Raw genomic sequence first — 23,329 nt, forward strand, 5'->3', positions numbered from 1 at the left:
TGATATTTTGAAATTTACCTATTTTCATTCCTTCACAAAGAGTCCTGGTCACAAAAGCAAAGTTTGTGGGGAATAATAGCCATTTTCAATACTTTTGAGGCATAAGAAATTACAAAACAACACTTACTACCCAGGGACAAATATAGTGTTACAGAGTGTTACCACACTGCACGCGCGATACAGAGAGGTCGCCAGTTCAATTCGATTTCACGCCGCGGCATAATTATACAAACCAAGGGCACTTTATGTGTTCATCCCCCCCCCACGCTTCGGGAAAAGTAGGCCAAATACCCTCTCGGGATTCCCTCTAAGAGCGCCCCTCAAGAGGAGGGAAGGCCCTGTTCCACCGACCGGTGGCGTCATCGAGGTCCTCTTCCGTGTCTTGCTTTAGCGTCGCGACGCTGCGGCGTTAACTCGCCGATGTGCTGCACATGATGAACTCAGCTACTGCCCGGTGCGCGTGCGTGTGAATGCTGACAGCGCAAGAACACGTGTTTAAACAAACACGCCGAGCTGCGAACGCATGCCAGGCCTTGAGATCAAGACACACGCTCCGCCGTCCCCCCCAACACACACACACACGGCCGTGCAGAAGATGGTCTTCAAACAGCCTCGCACCACCGCCACCACCGACACAACCCATCGGGCCCCAACTCGAGCATGGAAGCATCCCAACCCCCATACAGACATGGCAAAGTCCCCCCCCCCCTCTCTCTCTCGCCGGTAGCACCCGCAGATCCCCCAACCAGATTTGGAAGAAAAAGTCAGGGGTTGTTCCCCCCTCCCCTCCACACCCCCCCATCGCCCCCTTCTTGGATGGCTCCCTCTCCCGCCCCCTCTTCCTGAAACGAGAAATGCGTCTGCGATTGGCTTAAGCAAGCGCGAATGTCCCCCCACCAACCCGCCTCCATCCCCTATAGCCGCTGCGTGCAAGGGAGCCAACCAAAAGGTCCCTCAAAGCCCATTCCCATCTCCTTCCCAACCCCACTCACTCACTCACCGCAACCCATCGACCGCAAAACTCCAAAAAAAGATCGCCAAACGCACGGCGCCTCCACTGTCGCCGTCTTCGCCTCTCTCCACGCAGTTTCAGGACTCGTCTGAAGGGGGGGGGGGGTTGTTGTTCGTGTGGGTGGTTGGTGGTGGGCACTGTCCCCTGAACTTGTCTCTGTCTCTCACATCTAGCTTCGGAGCTCTTCGACTTTTACGTTTCCAGCCGGCAAAAATTCCGAAACGTCAGCTGCTGTGAGTTTGTTTACATATATGCACATATGTCGTGTTGTTTTTGTCTAAACATATGTTGCTTACGACTTGTATTTGTTGTTTACACTGTATTCTTTTCTTTATAACTGCGATTGCTCAAATCTGACTGCTCATTAACAGGAACATGTTGAGTTATTTGTCCTGGAAGCTTCTGGACGTTCAAAAGCCAGGTCCTGTCTTAAAACCACACTGTCGTGTCGTTATCTTACTGCTATTGCATTTACCGTGGTATGTTTTGAACAGTCAATTTGCGAATGCTCTCGTGCAGTACTGCAGTCTGTGTGTGTGTTCCTGTATTTGCAGTTGCCACATCACTAGTGTCCGATATACACTTTATAGATATGGTAACCCAGCAATATGTAATACAGTGGTGAAAGTGCCATAGCCATGTGCATGTGTGATTCAGTGTCAGTGGTTGGAATGCAGCAATGGCTGATGCAGATTGCCTTCTAACGTCTGTCTATGCATCTGTACTAATAAGTGCGGTGCAGTGACATCGTTGCTGGCCACACTACACTACACAGTCCTGACAACCCCAGTTTAGTGCCCAGACATACAACATCACGGACAATTGCTCTCTGATCCTGGCCTTTAGGCATCACCTTAGATTGACTGAGCCGAAAATTACCATCGAGCAGAATGTGCACCGACCTCACATTGGGTGACATAGGCAGACGCAATGGGAACACATTTTTTTTGTCTTTGTGCGTGAACGGCAGGGCTTGAATGAGCGGCCACTCGGAGAGCAGAAGCCTCAAGTTATCTGCGCCGATCGTCGGATGAATGACTTTAAATCCCGGTCGTGGTCCGAGAGCTGGATCCAGACTCAACGAGAAGATTAGAGCGGTGCGGTCGTAATCATCTCGAGAGAGAGAGACGATGCAGAGCGGCTGTGCCCAATTCAGGGGCCTCCGCAGCTGGCTCCTGCTCCTCCTGGCACTCGGCGCTTCCCTGCGACCCCGCGTCGCGTGGGGTCAGGAGGACGATGAGGTGATCATCAACAGGGACGAGGTGGGCAGCCCCACGGCCGACGGGAAGGGGCAGCCCGAGATCCCGGAGGGGGCATCGACGCTCGCGTTCGTCTTCGACGTCACCGGCTCCATGTACGACGACCTGGTGCAGGTGATTGAGGGGGCCTCCAAGATACTGGAGACGTCTCTCAACCGGCCCAAGAAGACCCTGTACAACTTCGCTCTCATTCCCTTTCACGACCCCGGTAAGATGCGACGTGAAATGCGGAGAGCTCATTGATTCCCGTGCCGCTACCCCCGGGTTTTTCATTATTAGGCCACGTGACTTGGCGTGCCGCAGTTCTGATTCATAGAAGTTAAAGTGTCTCCGTGGTTGAAGAAGAGAATTGGGACACTGACGTTCCTGTGGTGGGGAACTCATTTATTCATCGGTCAAGCACGGGTTTTGCATCATCACACAACGTGGCACAGGATACCCATCGGTCTGGTAATTCATTCAGACCCTAATCTAAGCCGCTGTATTTGTGCCACGGAGCACAATAAGTGTACTCATCTCATGTTGAAGCCCCGAGCCATTTGTCGATATTCCACATTCCCATGGCTTTTGGCTTCCCACAAAAGTGGGATTTTTGTTTTCGTTTACGCCATGGAGATGACGTAGGCTGAGTTGAACAAAGCACAACTTAAAATGTACAAATTAAACTCCAAATGCCAATGTTACAAACGCACAGGCCTGCCGGGTTCTCCCTTGTAGAGGGGACGATGAGCCCGAGTTGCCTTGCACCTGGTTAAATAGAGAGCACCGAGGTTGGCCGAGCGCCAGTGCAAATCCTACCGGCTTTGTATCGTCTGTTGTTTTGAAGAGCACCGAGTTTACAATGCGCCTGGTTTGGGGCACACGACGATGTTTTCTCGTCTCTGCCGGGTCGCGCGACCCTCCCCCCCCACGTCCCCCGCCGTGCGCGTTGCTTGTCGGACGAGGCGGAGGAGGCTTAGTCCCTGCGAGCAGTCGGGAGATTTACACTCCGATGGCTTTGCTCCCATTCCTCCCGCAAACCTGTTTCTATTTACGAATTTTAACGGGCGCACTGCTTTGCCTTTTTCGTGTTGTTACGCGGAGTATTCATCAGAATGCTTTTGTGGCATGCGTGCTGTGTGGTTCTAAGAATGGTGTTTATAAATCATACCTTCTTATCACCCTCATCTTCACATCCATCCACTCGACACACTGGACTAGCTTCTTACCCAACTGCAAGATTGCGATGATCGTGTTAAAGATCCTTCATGGACTCACCCCCTGTCTGTCTCTTCCACCTGGTCGATATCTCCACACCCAGCCACCGATGGGGTTTTTTTTTTCCTGTTGTAACTACCGGTTCACTCGCCTCTCAATGGGGGGGGGGGGGGGGGGGGGGTCGTTCATTCTCCTCTGATGCCCTGGCTGTCCGGAACCGCCCCTCCCCTCTGGCCATCCACACAGCTGACTCACTCTGCTGCTCAAGTTCAGGCTACTGTTTTTCCGTTTCTCCACTGCCTCTGACTGTTTATCTCTACCTGATTTGTTCATTCTTACTCATAAATAGAACGTAGTCTCCATTCCCTTCCTGCACTCCACTCATGCCCCTCTCCCAACAAAAAATATCCTGTTTCAGATTGTATATATATTTAAAATTCAATCCCGTTTTTTTCCGAAGCTCACTAAAATACACAACCCCGCTGGACAAGGTCTCGAGATGCAGCCTCATTGAAATGATGTGCATTTCCAAACTGTCTTGTGTTTTGAGACAGATTTTAAATAGCTGTCTAAATAATATTTTAACACGAACATGCATGACGCTGTGTAGACTTGCGCAGTTGTGCTGTTATCGCTCAGCGACGTGTTTCCAGGCCGTACCACGTGGTTGTTTGCCAACGATGTGCCGACGTCATTTCGCTCCGTGTGCTGGGAGCTCACTTGCTGAAGATGCTCCCCAGCATGTGGAACAAACGTCGGACGCCGTGTCAAACAACACGCTGGTGCATGCGCGGAAAGGCGTCGGAGAGCTAAACGTGCACGCACGCACATGTCTGAAAAGGTGCGCTGCTGGCAAGTGGCTCCGATAAGAGGCCCACAATTGCGGTGGTTTTCAATCAAAGCGTTGCATGTTCAGATGAAAGATATTGAAATGGAACGGAATTATGTGAAAACCCCACAATGCCTTGAAAACCCAACAGAATGTTGTTGTTGTTTTTCTCATGTTCTAAACTGGACTTCAGCATTGCTTTAGCAGTGTCCTGCCATAGGCACCAGTGCACTTGAGACATCTCCAATCAACTTCAAGGTTCAAACCCAGAATCCCTTGTGTGCTGCCCCAAAACTGTTTGACAGATATTGAGTGTTCTAGCGTTCTAAGCCATTGGCTGATTTTTTTAAAAAATGCACGCTTTTAGACAAGCTAATGCACAAATAGCTGTTTTCTATTCACAGCGTGTGGCTTGTTGCATATTCTTACAGTAAGGATGCTGTGAAATAAATAGGTGAAAACGTAAAAGTGCTTGAATGGGCATTGTGGCTGCAATTTATGTATGTTATAAATGGGGCCTAAGCCACTACTGTAGTGGAAATTCCATATTCTACCTTTTGTGGTTGATCACTGTTGACTTTACACAAAGTGGTACTCCTTTTAGCAGCCCAGGAATTTTGATGGGCTGAGTAAGCCCATGACCGAGATTTGAATTTGTAATATTTTAACCAGGCTGGTTGATTTTAGAAAAAAATATTTTATGATCAATACCATTACAAACCCGTCGCGTGATTCTGAAAAATGTATCGTAGGGTTTCCAGACCAGTTTTCACAACTTCTTATTCACGTCTCATATAACATTGGTGGCACTGTACAAGGCAAGAATTGCCTTATGGCAGTTTGGTTCAGAGGAAATGTCCAAGCTCAGCAACATGATATCGTGCCCCATGATTCCACCATACAAAAGGCAATGTAATTATTTAATGGTAATGTTCTACATATGCATAACGCACAGCACATCAGTGCAGTCATAAAACACTTGCGATTTGTAACAGCACGAATGGAAGCATATTTGTCTCAGGGAACAAAGATCTGCTTTGTGCAATTCATATATGTTTCTTTTTACGTATATAATCGAGAACATATTGTGAGGGAAAACATTCTTACCTTTGGCAGTATGATATTTAATTTTGTCAACCACTGCCGTGCTAAAATTCCATGGAAATGTTCAGCAGTGCCAGTCGGTGTTTTCAGGGCATTGCTACTCCATTGCCTACGCTGCAGTATATCATAACAGACAGAGCCGCATGCCAGAGAAGCGTCTACAAAGCAGTGAATTGGGGTTCAGTGATGACATCTTCCACGACCATTCTCTGACATGATGGGGTGCCAAAGACTTTTATAAGGTCATTTATTAGCCTTAGGAATAACTGACACGGTAATTATGATGTACTGTTGGCACGTGCAGATTTGTTGTACGTTTGATGTATTGATACAAAAAGGTCATGAACATACACCCACCCATTAGGTTCTGTGAGATAGGAGCAAAGCTATTTTTTAAAATCTGAAATCAATATTGCTTGTTCTCAGCACCTTGATAGCTGGTGAAAGTTATGGACTTCTTTTCAGAACTACTAAAACATTGCATGGATACCATTTTTTCATGTTAATTTAAGGTGATCTATTCATGCTGCGTGGATGCAAAGTATAGCGGTTTGTTGGTTGTGCACAAATAAATAAAGAATTGGTTCACACGATCATTCTTTTTTCATGACCACATTCCTCTTAATGTGCATAAATCTCGGAGGGAAATGCAAGATTGGTTACATCACACACACAATTGAAGTCTTCAATCGCAGTGCTACGTTGAGACTGCAATGTTAATTACGCGCGTGCTGCATACAGATCAATAGAGATCACAGATTAAGAATCCGTTTATTTATTTATTTATCCGGTATGATATGATATATTATAGTTTACGATGTGACGATCATCACGATGTCAGTTTCCGTTTTCACATTATTGTCAAATTGGTTTTGTACTTCGAAGTTATTGAACTGCAGGTCGTTTCATATAAGTCTGCCATGAGTATTGCTAATGATCAAATATTACAATCCATCATGCTTATAACACATATACTGTCAGAAATCGTTAAAAAGCATTAATGTTATGGGTAATAATAGTTTTTTACTTTCATTATTCTTGTCAACTTTAATTGTGTTATTTATTAAATATTTTGTCAGGAAATGAAATTTTTAAGGAAAATTAAATGAGGCAAAAATCACAATATGACGACGATATCTTGCAATGTGAACGATACACTTACCTTACATCGTACCATGTGCTGGAGTATTGCCGTATTTCGGCAATCTAAAAAAAACTATTCCGGTGAATGTTTTTTTAATTTCACCGTAAGTGTCAAACAAAGACCTCACGAACCAAAACAAGCTCATTGCCTGGCGGTGGTGGCTACGCACGCCTGTACTCCAGTGCCGTGGAGGGCGAGGGTTAGTGGATCACCGCACAAATCTTGCCAAACTCCCTCCCCGTGGCCATCGATGAGATGCCATATACCCTAGCTTGCGACGAGAAAGGCGGCGAAGCAAATTGTTGAACTCCGTCTGCTCCGTCTGTATGGGATCGAGCGTTGCCCCCCCCCCCCCTCTCGTATGCGCGGGTTTTCTCCGGGTGCGCTGCTTTCCTCGCACATGAATAGATTTGGCCAAACATCGCAATAAAGGGCCAGGTAGCTTGACATCGGTTCTGGCTTCCTATCCGCCCGTCTGTGCTTTCTCGTGCCTCTAAATCTGTAGAAGCTGCGTGCGTTACAAATTTGTAACCTTAAATTTAGCAGCAGAAAAGCAGAAACCTTTGCCACTTCACACGCCTGCCTTTTAAAATGCATTGTAATGGTTATGCTTTGAGAATGGCCGAAAAAATAGGGATAACTCGAGTTTGGAGTTAAAAAAGGGGTGTTTGAGGCACTTTAGTGAATCACAGTAACACCTCGATATGTGTATACTTGATCAACGAAGTTTCCGTTTTACGAACTTTGGGTTTATCACCATTACTTTAAACAGCAAGCTAAAAAGAAAGTAAAGTAATAAATAAAAACACTGAAATCAATGAATAAAGAAATAACAAATGTGCAAATCATATAAATGGCAATAACATTATGGGATGGATTCTTGATTGTGGCGCTTTGGGATGTTTATTTTGTGTCAGTTTTAAATTTAAATATTGTACAGTGCATGAATGGTAAGTTATGAAATGTTTGGAGTATGAAATTGCACATTACAAAGGCTGGAAATGCGTCCTCAGAGCACTAATGTTGTAATTTATTCCATACATGAAGTTTCAATATGCAAACGAACCTTCAGGAAGGCATTTACTTCGTATATTGAGGTATTACTGTATGCAATTATTAAAATCAATTTACTACAATAAAAAACGAAACAAATACTTTTACAAGACAATTTTATTTTACCAGGTGAGGCCCACTGAGCTATGTAGCTATTTGTCAGAAGCAACCTGGCCAGAAATGAAGTGGCTTATCAGGTGGAAATTCAAAGCAGCCAAATACTCCAAACGCATGTTTCTAAATGTGGATGGAAAAACCGGAGGACCCAGAGAGAAAGCCACACGACCACGGGGAGAGCCTGTAAACTCCAAATATACAGCAGGCGTCAGGGTCGGGATTGAACCCGCGATCTCCTGCATACCAGGCGAGGTAGTTAACATCTCACCACGGTGGTGCCCCGTGAACGGTGGACGTCATTTTGGACACGTTCCATCCCTTTGCTGCCACTCCGTCAGTTTGGGTTGAGCGTTGGCCACCTCGCAATCCCATTGCTGGTTACAGCTTCCTGATGAAGGCTTATTAGGGAAAAAATATAATACAAACATCTTAACTGTGTGCTTAAGTTAGCTGCTTTTGTGTAACAACAAGTTAATTCAACACAGTAATAATCTCGCCACCGCGGCTGATTCAATTCCATGTTTCGGTGCAACAGTCGCTTTTCAAATCGCCCAACCCACCACCTCTGTCCACCAAAGTGTCAATTTGTGCACCGCAATAAGTCGATCGTAAAGTGTAGGTATCTTATCTTGATGCACTTTATATAGCGCCTTGACCAAGACCCACCTCTTCCAAAGTGTCCAGTCACCGTGGAAGAGTAGGCCAAATGCTCTCCAGAGTTAGCTCCAGTGAAGGCCCTTCCGCCCGCAGTGGTGTGAGAAAACAAATTTGGGGTCCGCATCTATGCCTTTTCTTTGGTGCATTATAATAATATAAAAAAATATAACTGACTTTCTGAATTAGCACGTAATGATATATTTAATAGTGTTGTCTGTGCCTTTGCAAAACTACAATTTGGGCCCTAAATTAGTGATGGCTGGCTCTTGTCCATAACACTGGGCTGCTCAGTAGGCCAAAGCATGCTGATGAGGCAAGGTGAAATTGAAACTGGTCCAATGTTGCCTTTTTTTTAAACATAGGCTACTGGGAAACATCAATATGTAAGGCCCATCAACAAGGATTGCATGTCATTTCCTTTTGGCAATTATACAAACCTCGTTATGTGTGTTTTTTTAATTTAAATTGCATAGCATAAATGCTATGTATACATAAGTGCATGGAAATGTACTCTATACTTCAGCACCATGTTACAATCTTGCCCATAATCTTTAATCCTGAGTAATTTTCTAAATTGCCTTCTCAAAAAAAGAGAACAATTTTAATTTGGCAGTAATAACCTTTTAATTGTCTTAAATAGCAGGGTAATAGCTTTGCAAAAGGTGCACATACTGCAGTTCGATGTGAGCACGTGATGTCAAATGTTCCCAAGCTTTTGGCAAGATGAATGACTGTGGTCTTTGATACCAGTTACTTTAAATTAAAAATGATGTTTGGGGTTATCTTCTACGTAGGCATGCAACATCACAACTAGCACATGTATTACTGGATCTAGCTGGATAATACATGTGGTGAGAGTTGCTTGACTCCGTTGGAACCTTGCAAGTTCAAATCTCAATAACGAGCCTAACTCATCCGATCATTCCGCTGGGGTAAATAAAATACCACTTTTCTGGGAAGACCTGATGGAGAGTTTTGAGTGTCGCTGTGTTTTTTCTAACTCACTAAATAAAGGGCATTATTACTGCTGCATAATAATTATTTTAACAGTTTTTGTTCTCTGGAGTTACTTGGCCTCTGCCATCGGAATGTGGAATTTGATGTAAACAATATAATTAAATTGATGAATGGCTGCACTGGCAATGCGAACCTGTAAACCCACTGCAGCTCTATCTGTTGTCAACTTATGACAAGTTGCTTTCAATGCTCTTATATATAAAGAAAACATTCCCAATCTACAGCTGTATGAAGGCCTCCCCTATGCCGTATTGTCACTACATGCAGATTTGTGCATATAATGCACGGCACATGTGCCTTTGCATTTCCAGTGTATTTATGAAAAATGTGCATGTGGTATTGGTTGGGCAATAGCGACAAGAGACAGCACAGGTGGTGCATCTGTCAAGTCATCTCAGTCGGTCAATCCGTTGCCAAACTCCCTCACCTGGATTTGTCCCGTGCCCACTTGTTTGCGAGCCTTCAAAACTTTGCCATAAAGTGCACCTAGCCTGGCACAAGCGCTGTGGTGACGTCACTGTCACTTAGTGGCGCCGGTTGTTGCAATCGTGACATTTTGTTGTTGTTTTATTGTTATTATTTCCCTTCCACGTGACTTTACCGAAAGAACCAAGATTATGAATCGTGACATTGTTATGGGCATCTGTCCATACAAGGTTAGTCGAAGAGGATCGCTGTTCAAACGAGCATTGGTGCAGTGCTCATCTTTGTTGGGAGCCCTAAGCCATATTCTTGGTTCTTTCGGTAAAGTCACTTAGATAGAACATTTAAATAAATTGAAAATAATATTATACTGGTAAGAACGAAGTTGTAAACTGAGTGTACCAGCCTGCACTAGATTAATGTGTCCGTCCGTCCGTCCCCTTTCAATACTTTAACGAAGTGAAATCTCGTGCTGTTGGGTGTAAAATCAGCAATAGACAGCGCAGAGACTTGTCCTACCAGCCCACCCTGCAGGGACCTGTTTATACATTATTTGTTTTACACTTATTTTATTATTTTTATTTTATATCTACGTGAATTTACTGAAAAAACCCAAGAATATTAATTCCTACAGTCACGAAAGTTGTAAGTCGAAATTTAACCAGCCCTAAGCCAGCTTCGGAAATTCCACATTGCCTTGATGGAGGCAAGTGCTCCTGTCATCTTCCATTAAAGGATCGTATCAACCAAGGACAGAAGATGAGCCGAATTCACTTTCAACATGGATTCAACTTGGATTCGAATTTGCAACCGTATTGTACTTGTGTGTGCTTTACAATCTCTGCCACCCAGCCACGTTGTTAATCATAGCCACGTAAAAAAAAAACACTGAAGTGGGACCAATGCCATGAAAAACATGCTTTAGCTATTATTGACATCTGGTTAGAGATGTTAAATTGTTTTTTTAAAGAGCCCTTTATGACAAGTATTGCAGCAGGAATTCATTGCTGAGAATGCAATTAATGAACCATTCCTGGGAGCGGGATGATAGCACATAATGACTTCATACAATAAAAATAATAATTGTGCATTTCCTGCCATAGAGGGGAAACTGCCATTAAGGAGGCTGTTGCAACGGCTGGACTCGGACGCTTTCGGAAATACACGCTGTGGTTGTTGAGCCCACCGCAGGACCGACCGAGCGACCCCGTGATTAAAACCGTGCCTCAGTCGGTTGCATCTGTAAATGAGGTTATTGCAATAATCATTGCGAAACTCAAGTCAAGAATTAGCCAGGGGCCTCAGAGACTGCCTCATGTCAGAGCAATGAGCTGGCACCAATGACATCCTGAATTCAAGAAAGCCACCAATTATTAAACCAGACTCTCATACATAGTGAGTTTGGTCTCAGGCCAGTCACTAATTACTCCACACACAAAAAAAGCCATCACATTTTAATAGGGTTTTCACTGAAATTGGCATGTTTCAACCTTCAAGACTGGATATTTTAGTTGTGCAGTGTAAACTCATTCCAGAGGTAATGTCCAAACACAAGCAATGGTACAGATAGATATGTCATTAATGTGATGATAATGATACTAAGAACTATAAAGACATGATTTGCCCTGCAGAGCAATGGGAATAACAAATAACATGTGCCAATTTTTTCAACTTTCATCGTAATAAAAAAACTAACAATTTGTTCTTGTGTATTTATCTAGGGGCTTTCTGTTTTGTTCCAACATCCACAGTACAAACTTTCGGAGAAAAAGACAATCCAATTCTATCTACCCTCTTCATACAACAGGCAACGTTTCAGGCAATGGCCCTTCTTCACGGGACATACAAAGAAGCATTGCCTGAAACGTCACTTGTTGTGTTTGTATCCTTTTAAGGCAACAAAGTATGATGGACTAATGTGTTGAGTGTTTTTGTTGTTAAACGTGCCAAAGCAGCAGCAGATAGTGTTTTTATTATAATTATTATTACACGCTTTTACTTAACTCACTCTGTAGTCGTATTCTCAAATCTTGTAACTCAATTTTTACCTTCTTCCAAATGTGGTATCGACTGCAAACTTGGTATACTTATGTCATACTGGTGAAAATACTATATTCTATCAGAAAAAATCAAAAACATATATTTTAAAACGTTTATTACAGGCTTTTATTTAACTCGCTGTTGTTGTCGTATCCTCAAATCTTGTAACTCAATTTAACCCACTTGCCAATGTCGTATCGACTGCAAACTTGGTATACGTATGTCATACTGATGACAATACTATAATCTATGATTAAAAAAAAATTAAACAATCTTTTTTATATGTTATGTTTTGGCTTGGGTCTAATTGTCCACGTTGGCTGTAAATTACCACGGCCCAGTTTTGGGCCACTTTCTGGAGTCGTGGAGTTCTGCCATTACTCGTACGGTACATTTCATTAAAGCGTGTTTTTTAGAAAAAAATATATTTTTTAATATTACTTATTAACTTGACAAAATTAATTGCGTTTCAGTTCTCTTCCAGTCCCCATTTCCTCTCCGTTGTCACCAATGAGTGAAAGGACACAATCTGAATACAGAAGAATATGAATACAGAAGTGCTGTTTTGGTGCCGAATGGCTTCACCCTCTCTCTGGTTCGAGTGCAGCAAAACCGGCCGGGGAGCAGTCCCTTTGTTTTATCTGCACTGGGCACTTGTTTGCATAGCTGTGTTTAGACTGTAGTTGGCTTTCTTTAATCCCTTTACACACAGGTATCAGGGCATCGACAGTGCCTTGACAGTGGCCAGCTACCATTTCCACGTTGCAGACTATAAAAACAGACTGACAGGCTGATTGAAGGGTGTATTGTACGTGTTTTTTTTTTGGGGGGGGGGGTTGACTTTTTGTCTAGCCTTTAATTGAGCCTGTAAAAAGAGGACACTTGTGAGTGTACTGCCGAGCGCGTGCGTGTGTCCATTTGGGGAGCGGTGACGGAGCGCTTCTTGGCACGCTGCACAGGGGTTGTTTGGTTTGATTCCAAACTTTCTGCAATGTTGACTCAGCGTACCTGGTGTGGTGTATTGTCTTCAGCACTGGGAAGACAAAGACGGCCATGCGTGGTGCCGTGCCAGGCTTAGTAAGCGCTCGCTAACGGCACTTTCCCCGACGTCTTTAAGGCGAACTGGGGGATGCTCGTTCTTTAATTTACTTGCAAAGTATGTGTGAGTTTGTGGGTTAGTGTTGGGAGTATTGTTAAAGTGGTTAGCACAACTCTGCAGTGCAGCCCTGGAGAATGTTAAATTATTGTCCGCATGCATTACCGGTGCGAGTTTGTATCTAAGCCTGTCCTGGGACACATTTCGGTTGACTCAGCCTAAAATCACTACATGTTGTGGTGGGGTCAGCATTAGTACTGTGAAATGTGCCGAGTATGCATGTTTATTGCCCTATTACACTTCACAAATGTACCTTGTCGGCCTTAATAGCTGCTTACTAACAAGCCTTAACAGGAGCTTAATGACACGTGCTTGTATATCCCTTAGTTATTGTGAACGCAATGTATTTATACTCACACACGTGTCTTTCTGTATTGTATATTATCCTCATTGCTGCACTCAATGAACCAATAACCAATTAGTGTAAATCGTTTCACGTACGATACTGTACCGATCATTACATGCCTACATTTCGTAATGAGTGGAGCGGTGGCACAGTGGTGAGCACACTGTGCTATTAACCCAGTGTGCCCGAGTTAGATTCCTGGCCGCCGTCAGCACCGCCAAGTGGTGAGTGACCTCTGAACCGATCCCAGACCGAACACCTTTACCCGCTCACATTGACGAGCGTGGTGAATTATGGCCAAAATAACAGCCGTAGACAGAATTTAAAAAATTCTATATTATAAAGTACGTTTTTGTCACCATCGACAGAACGACTGAAATAACACGTTGATGATTAAAGAGTTAGATGAGTTATGCCGTGTGTTAAGCGTGAACGGGCCCTGTAGAAATCGCTTGCAGTATTTCCTCAGAGGGAATTCTTATTTTTTAAGGGTTAAGACTTGAACGTCACACATATTTACGTCTGGTTTCTCTACACTGATGGTAAACGGATTTGTGGAAATGCAAATCTGAGAAAGCACGACTGAAAATAAAAAATGTTGGTGTTTTTTTAAAATAATTAATTTGCCTGCAATAAAATAAAGGACTTGGCAGACTTTAGCTGGGATATGCAGTCCGTTTTCTAATTGTTGCGATTTATCCCCCAAAAATGTACGATATCTATCAATTATGGCTTTAGTTGATGTTATTTTCAGAACTTGAAATAAATAGCTCAAATCAAGATAAATAGCTTTTTTAATTCCTAGAAATATCCGACGGGGTGGGGGGTTTTCTTTCCTGGCAAATCATCCGTGGCTTATCATTCTTTGCTGTTATTTTTGATATTGTTGAATGTCGCATTCCTCCTGAAATGTAGCATATTTACGGCACGCACGCTCATTAATGAAACGGTTTTCATCATCAGTCGGGATGAAATGGTGTTCATCATCAGTCGGGATCAATGCACTGCTGGATAAAGGCACTCCCCCAAGCCAGTTCGAACGCAATCATTCACGTATAATCCACAAGCGGATGGATTCCATCGCTCTGTTTATAAACGAAACAAATACTTTTATTGAAACTATAAAACTAGCAAAAACTAAAAAAAAAAAAATGAGCACGAGGAGAACGTGCAAACTTCAAATATACAGCCGTCAGGGTCGGGCTCGGACAATCTCCTGCACACCAGGCGAGGCAGTTAACATCTCACCGCTCTGGTGCCCCGCGAACGGTGGACATCATTTTGGACACGTTCCATCCCTTTGCCGCCACTCCGTCAGTTTGGGCTGAGCGTTGGCCACCTCGTAATAATGGGTCGCACTGCCACTGAGTGGAAAGGTCTTGAATTTGAGCCGATTTTCCTCATTTGTCATGAATTCGGCCAATTGGCTCAATCTGCAGTGACATTGAACAATCTGTTATTATAACATTTAGTGAACCTGCTATTTATTCATGGCCTTCCCTGCATCGCGAGGACGAGACTTCGCTCCGAGGGTGACCGTTGGGGGGGGGGGGACCTTTTGCCGTGTGGCTGCCCCCCACCTGTGGAACGTGCCCCCTTTCCCTCCCAGCCGTATCCGTGACTCGGGGGGGGGGCATGTCAGTGTTTTTTAGCACTATATCAGTGACTCGGTTCAATCTGTTTTTTTTAATGGGGTGTTGAGATGTCCACGTGTACAGTGCTTTGTGATCTTTCAATGGAAGACGCCGTGTAAAAATACATGATTATTAGCATTGTTAAATTTATATTGTGGGTTCACTTGACTCGTACATTTTGCAGGTGTGGACCTTGAGAGTGATGCCGAGGGCCCTTTGTCTATAAAATCAGGGAACCCAGCAACATTTCTCTAACAGGCCTGACTACTGCTGAAGAGTCTCTGAAAGTTGAAACTGGTTCATATGTTGCCTGATAAAATACACGTATGTCGTTACCCACAATCCATTTTGACATTGTAAAACGAACTTTGCACGAGACTCTATCATTTATCTGAAACAGCATTTTAGAATTCCTGTTATGCAACATTATCATGTTTTATATTTCAGAGTTCATTGTCCTCATCATTATTCATCGTCACTTTTGTTACATTAATCATTTTATTTGAAAAGTCAATTTAGCTATTAAGAATTGAGCCAGCTGGACCATGATTGGGCAAAGACATGGCCCACTTTTCACCCGGGCAGTTGGAGAGCTCAGGCTTAGGTATTTCTGAACTTATCACTAGAACAACAAACAATTACGCATGTTTAAAAACGCGCAAGTTATGAAAACAAATATTCTAGTCAGAACAATTACAATAACATTTTTTTAACTTAATCTTGCCAATGATTTTCATGTTTGCTCTTCTGCTTAAAATAACTTGAGTCTGAAAACCTTTGCAGAAACATCCTGCCTTGGGATGTTTGCTCAATTTCACTTTGAGGAGTGTTTATCATGAAGGATGAAACCAAACTTACCTGGAGAAACCCCACACATATGGAGGATAGAGCTGCTTTTTTGTGTTTCGTTTTTTGTCCTTCCCCCACATCTCCGATAAGCACGGTTGGCTACATACGGTGCGAAAGATGTTTACCATACATACATAACCCTCACTGATGGGTTCGTGAACCCCATTGCCTATTGTGACATCTCCTGGCCACCTCTCAGCCCAGCTGGTCTGGGAGTTTCACGGTCTCTCTCTATGGCCCACCAGCCCTTTTCCCGTAAAGTTTTGGATCACAGGTGTGCACCGCTGTGATGTTACATGGCTCAATACAGAGGTCTGTTGCTATTTAGCTCGAAAATTATAGCTGGGGGGGACTGTGGTCAGAAGCATTCGATGTAGCTGCTCATCATCATCATGGCCAGCGTTGCCTTGGAGCGGTTTTTGTCCCAGAGGAATCTCTTTCACCACTCCAAAGGGATGTCTGGCCACAGCAAGAATCCATGGTCTAACTAACAAACTAAAACGTGACTCTATAACACAGCGCCATCCACAACAAGGCCTCACAGCATTTGACGTGAAATAACCCAACCCTTAACAAACCTTTGACGAATAAAACGGAATGAAATCCTAAACAAATAAAAGCCCTTGGAGAAAGAGAGACCCATTCACCGTGGGTCACTGGGCTCTCACCAATGTAAAACGAACTTTGCACTAGACACAATTAATTTACCTGAAACAGCATTATAGAATTCCTGTAATGCAACATTATCACGTCTTAATTTCAGAGGTCATCATCATCACCACTTTTGTTACATTAATGTTTTTATTTGATAAGTCAAAAAATGACAAACCCCTTGACGAATAAAACGGAATTAAATCCTAAACAAATAAAAGCCCTTGGAGAGAGAGACGCATTCACCGTGCGTCATTGGACTCGCGCCAGTGTTCGTTTCGCGAACGAAACTAGCGCGAAAGATGTTTATCAATTTCAATGTTTTATTGGTATTTTAGTCAACGATGCCTGTGAACGGATGACGTATTGCATGCCCGCAAAGAAATGAATCACGACCTTACAATAATAGATATATATATTTTTTAATCCTGACGAAATTTAAACTGTTAGCCAGTATCAATTATGGTGTGTTATTTTACTACATGGATGATATAGCTAAACACCTGAACAACGGCACGTTCCATAAGGGCCAGCCCCACGTGCGCACATTCGTTTTCAACATCAACCGCTTTCGGGACATCGACAAGCCAATGCACGCACCTCCTTCATGAAGGGGAAACAATTAACGCCGTGCAACTCAAACTCACGAACAGCATGGTAAACCCACAGCAGTGTGCACTCCTTCAACGGAGGAGGGACATCAAAACCACACGAGCTCTCTTCATGTGAAGCCCTCTCGTCATCGAGACCTTGACATTGGCATCGAGCTCTCAACACACCAAAGACAAAGACCCCCCCCCACCCGCCCGCATAGTCTTAACAGACTGTTGGGGCAAGTGCTGTTAGCGAGTAGCACCTATGAAGGCCAGCAACCATGCCCGACCGCCTTTGTCTCCCCAGTGGCCATGTTTACACACCACGCCAGGTACTCATTTGAGGCTGAGTCGACCTATGGGAGGCCCCGGACCGGTTCAGATAACCGTCACCGGTGGTGTTGGCCCGCCCCCGCTCCCCCCAAACCCCCCCTCGCCCCCCCCCGCTCCCCCCAACTCCCCCCTCGCCCCCCCCGCTCCCCCCAACCCCCCCTCGCACCCCCCAACTCCCCCGCTCCCCCCCAACCCCCCCTCGCACCCCCCCAACTCCCCCGCTCCCCCCCAACCCCCCGCTCCCCCCGCACCCCCCCCAACTCCCCACTCCCCCCCAACCCCCCCTCGCACCCCCCCAACTCCCCCGCTCCCCCCCAACCCCCCACTCCCCCCGCACCCCCCCCAACTCCCCGCTCCCCCCCAACCCCCCCTCGCACCCCCCCAACTCCCCGCACCCCCCCAACTCCCCCGCTCCCCCCCAACTCCCCGCTCCCCCCGCACCCCCCCCAACCCCCCTGCTCTCCCCCAACTCCCCGCTCCCCCGCCGCTCCCCCCGCCCCGAGTTGAGATCCGACCGCTGTCTACGAGTGAGTGACCCCAGCAAGTGCCTCCGTTACTTTCTCACGTCCCATCGAGCTGCGGCAGGTGGTGGCGGTGATGAGAACCACAAGCCTGCGGTGGAAATTCCACATTCTCATGGTGGGAGTCTTTTATTTGTGGTCGGTGCTAAGCCACAGTGGACTTTCCCAAGAACACCACGTTCGTATTATCGGTGAGAGAGGGATAATGGTCTTAAGCTGACCTCTTGACTGAGATTTGAAGTCACAATTAATATGGCGACTGCCACCATTTATAAACGCGGTGCTATGATTCGCTATGTATTGTCAATCCACTGCTGGATGAAGGCCTCGCCAATAGGTGTTTGATTGTAGCCCATGCTGGGCAGTACATGTGGCTGAAGGGGAACCCAGGACTCGTTCGGATATCAATCACCACTGATGTTAGCCATGCCCAGGAATCAAACTCAAGTGGCAGAGTTAATAGCACAGAACGCTAACCACTGCACTCACACTTCAACCCTCTATAGAAATCTATTCTGATGGATTGTCCGAGACCAATTAAGCGCATTAAAGGGCCGATTGGGCAATTTCCAGAGGAGTTAACTGTTATCACACAATGTTTGAGGATATATATATATTTTATTCAATCTGTTTATAAGCGGACCACACCGGGTGCCACCATCAGAGGGAGTGACACCAAAATGACTATAACAATTTTTGTGCAGTGTAATGTTTCAGCAGAAATCTACTATTTAAAAAAATATATCCCTGTAGTGAGTTATAACAACAAAGTAATTTTTCGTAAGTCCAGCTTACATGTACTGTATCAATATACCTACAAGGCTAAAACTCTATGCTAATTTACTTTTTGAACTTTCCAATGCGCTCCGGGTCAGAGCCGTCGTTGTTACCCAACTATAGTGACGCTTCGAGTCACGTGGTTTCGTCTGCACGCGCTGCTGTTTTCGTCACTGCTCGTGCTTTTATAGTCGCTGATTTTATCACATTTTCTGGTGTTTTTAGCTACAACGTTGTGGTAATTAGTATTTGTGCACCGATATCAATAACTTGTTTAAGAGTGAAGTCGTAATTAAAGGAAATATTGTAATTTAAAGGTGTAATTTTAATTTCGCTAGTTGTTTACGTCACTCCTATTGCCATTACATTCAGTGACAAACGGGAATTACGATTTATGAGTAACACTACAACAAACATTACTAAGGATTCTGTATGGTCTAGTACGGGCGAAGGTCCATGGGAGGTGACACCATGAGTTACGCACTGGGTGACACCAACCCTAGTGACGCCACTGTTTATAAGTAAACATTTTGTAGTGTGCAAAAACAAAACCAGATGTGATTGTAATCAAAATGTTTCTCAAACAACGAACAGCGTTGGTACTTCGCTTTTTTTTGGAAATAATTACGTTTTTATTTCTCCAATACAATAAGAAAAATACTCTTCATCCCTCTGTATGTGCCGCATCCTTTCTCAAAGATGTCGGCGACCGTGGCCTTAAATTTAGGCCCTGTCCACGGTCTTTACTCAAGAACTTTGCATTTAGACACTCCTAGTTGCATCCGACTGTTAAAATTGCTTTCAAAACCATATTTTTTTTGTATGATGCTGTGAATAGCTTGACTCTTCTGAGTTGTATTTTGTTACTTCCTCCTTGCAACACAAGAACTACATTCCCATGTCGATTATAAATGGTGTTGATAATGTCGATGTTTTTTTCAATTTTAGGTGGCAGCCCTGAGCTATTGGGTGGAAAGTCCACATTTCCATGGAGTGAATCGTATAAATGTTTCCTTTTTTTAAATATATTTGCATAAATTGGTCACGATGTGGATGAATGAGAGAGGAAACGAGCAAACAAACGAATTAGTAAATAAATTAATTTAGAAAACCAATGGGAAATGGGGGCTCGGCATTCTGGGAGGAGGACATCTGGTAGCGGTTGTGGGAGATATGCCGTGTGCTGAAACGTGCTCCAGTAACAGAGGCACATTGTGCTTTTGCGTTGTGTGGAAAAATGACACGAAATCAAATGCATATTGAGATATAAACTGGAGAGGAAAAACAAACGTGACAAAACGCACAAGGACGCGTGGAGCTATGCACGTTTGGCATGACACGGAGAGACAGAGGAATGCATCGAGAAGAACGTACGGGGGCTAGCGACATCGTTATAACTCCATAATATAGGGGTTTTTTTGGGGTTAGATCACCTAAATATAAATGTGTTGTTAAACCCGCCACAGCCAATTAGGTGTATCACGCAAACAACATGCAAATTCGTTGCTAGTACGGTACACCGGTGTGTTGGAGAGCAAATCTACAACTTTTACAATCTGACTACGACGTATTATATCGATGATATTGGTCGCGAAAGCCTACGTGTTAAAACTGATCGTTATAATTGTCAGGAAATATGAGCGCACATGAACAGGACGCGTCAGGACCCGAGGGGACGATGGCCATTGGTCAAGAATAATGAGAGTGGCAGTCGAGGGATGGAGCGCTTTCAACGGCGCCTCTACCGAGGAGGTGGAGCGATGAAATCAGTGCATGTGCAGGCGCTAGGTGGATTGTTCACATCAGAGGTGGTGGTGACTAGGGGTGACCTTCATCCAGCAGTGGATTGATCAAGGATGATGATGAAGATGATGATTGCGATATGAAAGGCATGCTGTGACTCGTGTTTGGCGAAATGTAAAATAATCACAAGTCCCGCCTTGGCCGACTTTGACAATTGCTTGCGTTACAGACCCTGGAATGAATACACGTTTCATACGATCGATGGTAACTAGTGCCTGGAATTTTGCGATTGAGCGATCTCTTGCCAGAGTTTAATTTAATTCATGACACATTTCTGTTTTTGCAAACAACATGCGTAAACACGCTCATGTTGTAGGGCCAATGTACCCACTGTTGCAGATGTTAATCAAATCTTGACTTAAAGCTCTCGTGACTGCAGGAATTAATATTCCTTGGGTCTTTCGGTAAAGTCACGTAGATAGATTAAAAATAAAAATAACAAAAAACTACGACTTTTCGATCGCAGCACAAGCGTTCTTCTGACGAACGCTTATGTTGCGTTCGAAACGTAGTTTTTTGTTATTTTTATGTTATTTTCTTTGAACCTATCTACGTGACGTTACCGAAAAACCCAAAGACTATTAATCAAGCGCGCGTTTTTTTTTATTCCACCATAAAGAGTTAAATATTTGTTCTGGGTAACCTTTGCGATGCGGCAAAGGCATTTTTTTTGAGTGGTGAAAGCACAATTTAGTTTGCCGAAAAATGGTTGTTAGGTTTTTTTAAGTCTGAAGTTATGTTTCATTTAATTTGCATCCACAAAATAGACACATTAAATTTGTGTATCGGTTCAACTGCCACACCGGAAGATTGAATCAAACTGGCGATTCCTGGATTGCAAGTCCTGCGTGCTAGCCATGACAAACATCTAATTTGTAGGTAAGAGTGCATGGAATAATAACAATAATAATGAATCTATAGCGAGTGTAAGAAATAAATACAGATCGATAAATAAATGCATTGCTGCATGTCCATTTCCTTTGGGATAAGAGCTACTGAAGGTGAATTGTAACATCACAAAGTTCGTGAGACATGGCAGCGGTGGATTGTTGATGGCCATTGACTATTCATCGATTCGTTTCGTAGGCTTGTGCATTCTTTCAAGCTTGTTCGATGCCACTACTGACACATTACAATTCGACGCGACTTTCTTGAACGTATGCGAAGCAGCTCTTTCGCGGCAGCGAGACGGATTGTGGCAGCACGCAGGAACGCGAGAGGTGGCGTGGCAACGTCTATCTACTGCCTTCGTCCAGCAGTAGATAGATCGTGGATGATTTAGAACAGTGGTTCTGAACGCTTATTGCAGCCTTGCACCCCTTTGGTCTCAATCGATAAAACATGTATAATGTTAATAAATAGAGGGTTTGATGAACCAAAGTAGTTGCGCTTGCATACCCGTGCCTAATTTGTGTTTCGATGATTTACCGTCTAAAAAAGATATTGCATGTCTCGCACTGCCAGAAAGGGCATCTCGCATCCCCCGGGGGTGTATGCACCCCAGGTTAAGAACTACCTGATTTCGAACATTGGCATATCATTTGCATATATAACATGCGGATATCATCTGTTCTTACATATGGAAGCAATGTGTTCGGGAGCTGAAAGCTATTTTTCCTCCATTTTAAGGAGTGCAGATACTCAACCCTCTCACACGCAATTCTATTGCACGTATTGTGAGTCGAAGAATACATTTTGATAGATGAATCTATGCATCTATACATGCTTAACGTGCATTCTTACATTTTCACTGACCTAATTGATGTGCAAAAAAACAGTGTGTGTAGTGTTTTTTCCTTTAAATTATTTATTGATAATTAATTAAAATGGGACATATGTGATCTGGCTAAATGTCTCAAGAAGTTAATGTTAATTCCCATATCATAGGACTGAACGAGCACTGCTGAGATCTTGGCTTGAAATCCCTGTCTCTTCACCAGAAACTAATAAATACGTTCTGCATGTAGCAATCGTTATAGCCTTATTAACGTCCCATAAACTGAAAAAAATGGCTTTACCATTCATTGCGATAAAAATTACGTGAAAGTCAAATTGTCTCCATGCTCTGGCCAATACTCATCTCCGTCAGTGATGGCCCTCAGCTAGAAGAGGAAATTCCACATTCTCATGCTATAGGGGCCAGAGGGATGATGGACTGAGCCGACCCTTGACTGAGGTTTGAACTTTCAATCTTCTGACCTACTTGAGTGCTCTACCGGCAGCACCATTTTCAGAGAGCACCCACTCCAAATGAACAAATTCCCGCTAAAATGCGACATTCCCAGCATGGTGAAGCACACGCGTCCACCCTGTCCGGTGGCATATGGCACCAATCTTGAGATATTTTTTTTTCCAAAAAAGATTGGATTTATAAACATTTCAACGGGAGTATGTGGTTCGGCGCGTGCGAGCCTCCCCCGCAGCAGAGGCCTTAATCAAGGCTCGGCCAGTGCTCAGGGCCTGTTTATGACACCATGGCAAGCATGACGGGAGTTGAATCCCTTGTGGCTCCGTGGGGCTATTAGCCCCGCAGACATCATATGCTTACGAGGCCCTTCAGAATTCAGACATTTTTGCGCAGTGACCGCAGCGCCGTGCTTCACTCTCGCACAAGGCCCTCGGTGTAACCGCCCACTGTGAAGGGGGCGTTCAACATCAAACTCTTCCGTTATAATCACATCAATTCAGGTTTATGACAAGGCCAACAGACGCTATGTTTGTAGCGGCTTGACCGATATAATGTGTGAATGAAGGCAAGCCATGTCAACAGTTCGCGACTCTGGCACGAATCAATTGAGGTTTTTCCATGATCAG

At 44.2% G+C, this 23,329-nt stretch overlaps 1 protein-coding gene across 2 annotated transcripts in view; it reads left to right on the plus strand.

The window, feature by feature from the left end:
- Positions 1 to 913: 913 nt before the first annotated feature.
- Positions 914 to 23,329, plus strand: part of HMCN1 (hemicentin 1) — a 279,869-nt gene continuing 257,453 nt past the window's right edge. For both annotated transcript variants that reach the window (XM_076068718.1, XM_076068719.1), the window contains exons 1-2: positions 914 to 1,245; positions 1,983 to 2,479. In XM_076068718.1, the coding sequence (XP_075924833.1) occupies positions 2,143 to 2,479 (337 nt within the window). In that variant the 5' untranslated portion in view covers positions 914 to 1,245; positions 1,983 to 2,142. The remainder of the gene's footprint in view (positions 1,246 to 1,982; positions 2,480 to 23,329) is intronic.

This window comes from Petromyzon marinus, chromosome 22 (assembly GCF_048934315.1).
Source record: "Petromyzon marinus isolate PM22_M1 ecotype Great Lakes invasive population chromosome 22, UKy_Petmar_22M1.pri1.0, whole genome shotgun sequence".
Classification (NCBI taxonomy): domain Eukaryota; kingdom Metazoa; phylum Chordata; class Hyperoartia; order Petromyzontiformes; family Petromyzontidae; genus Petromyzon; species Petromyzon marinus.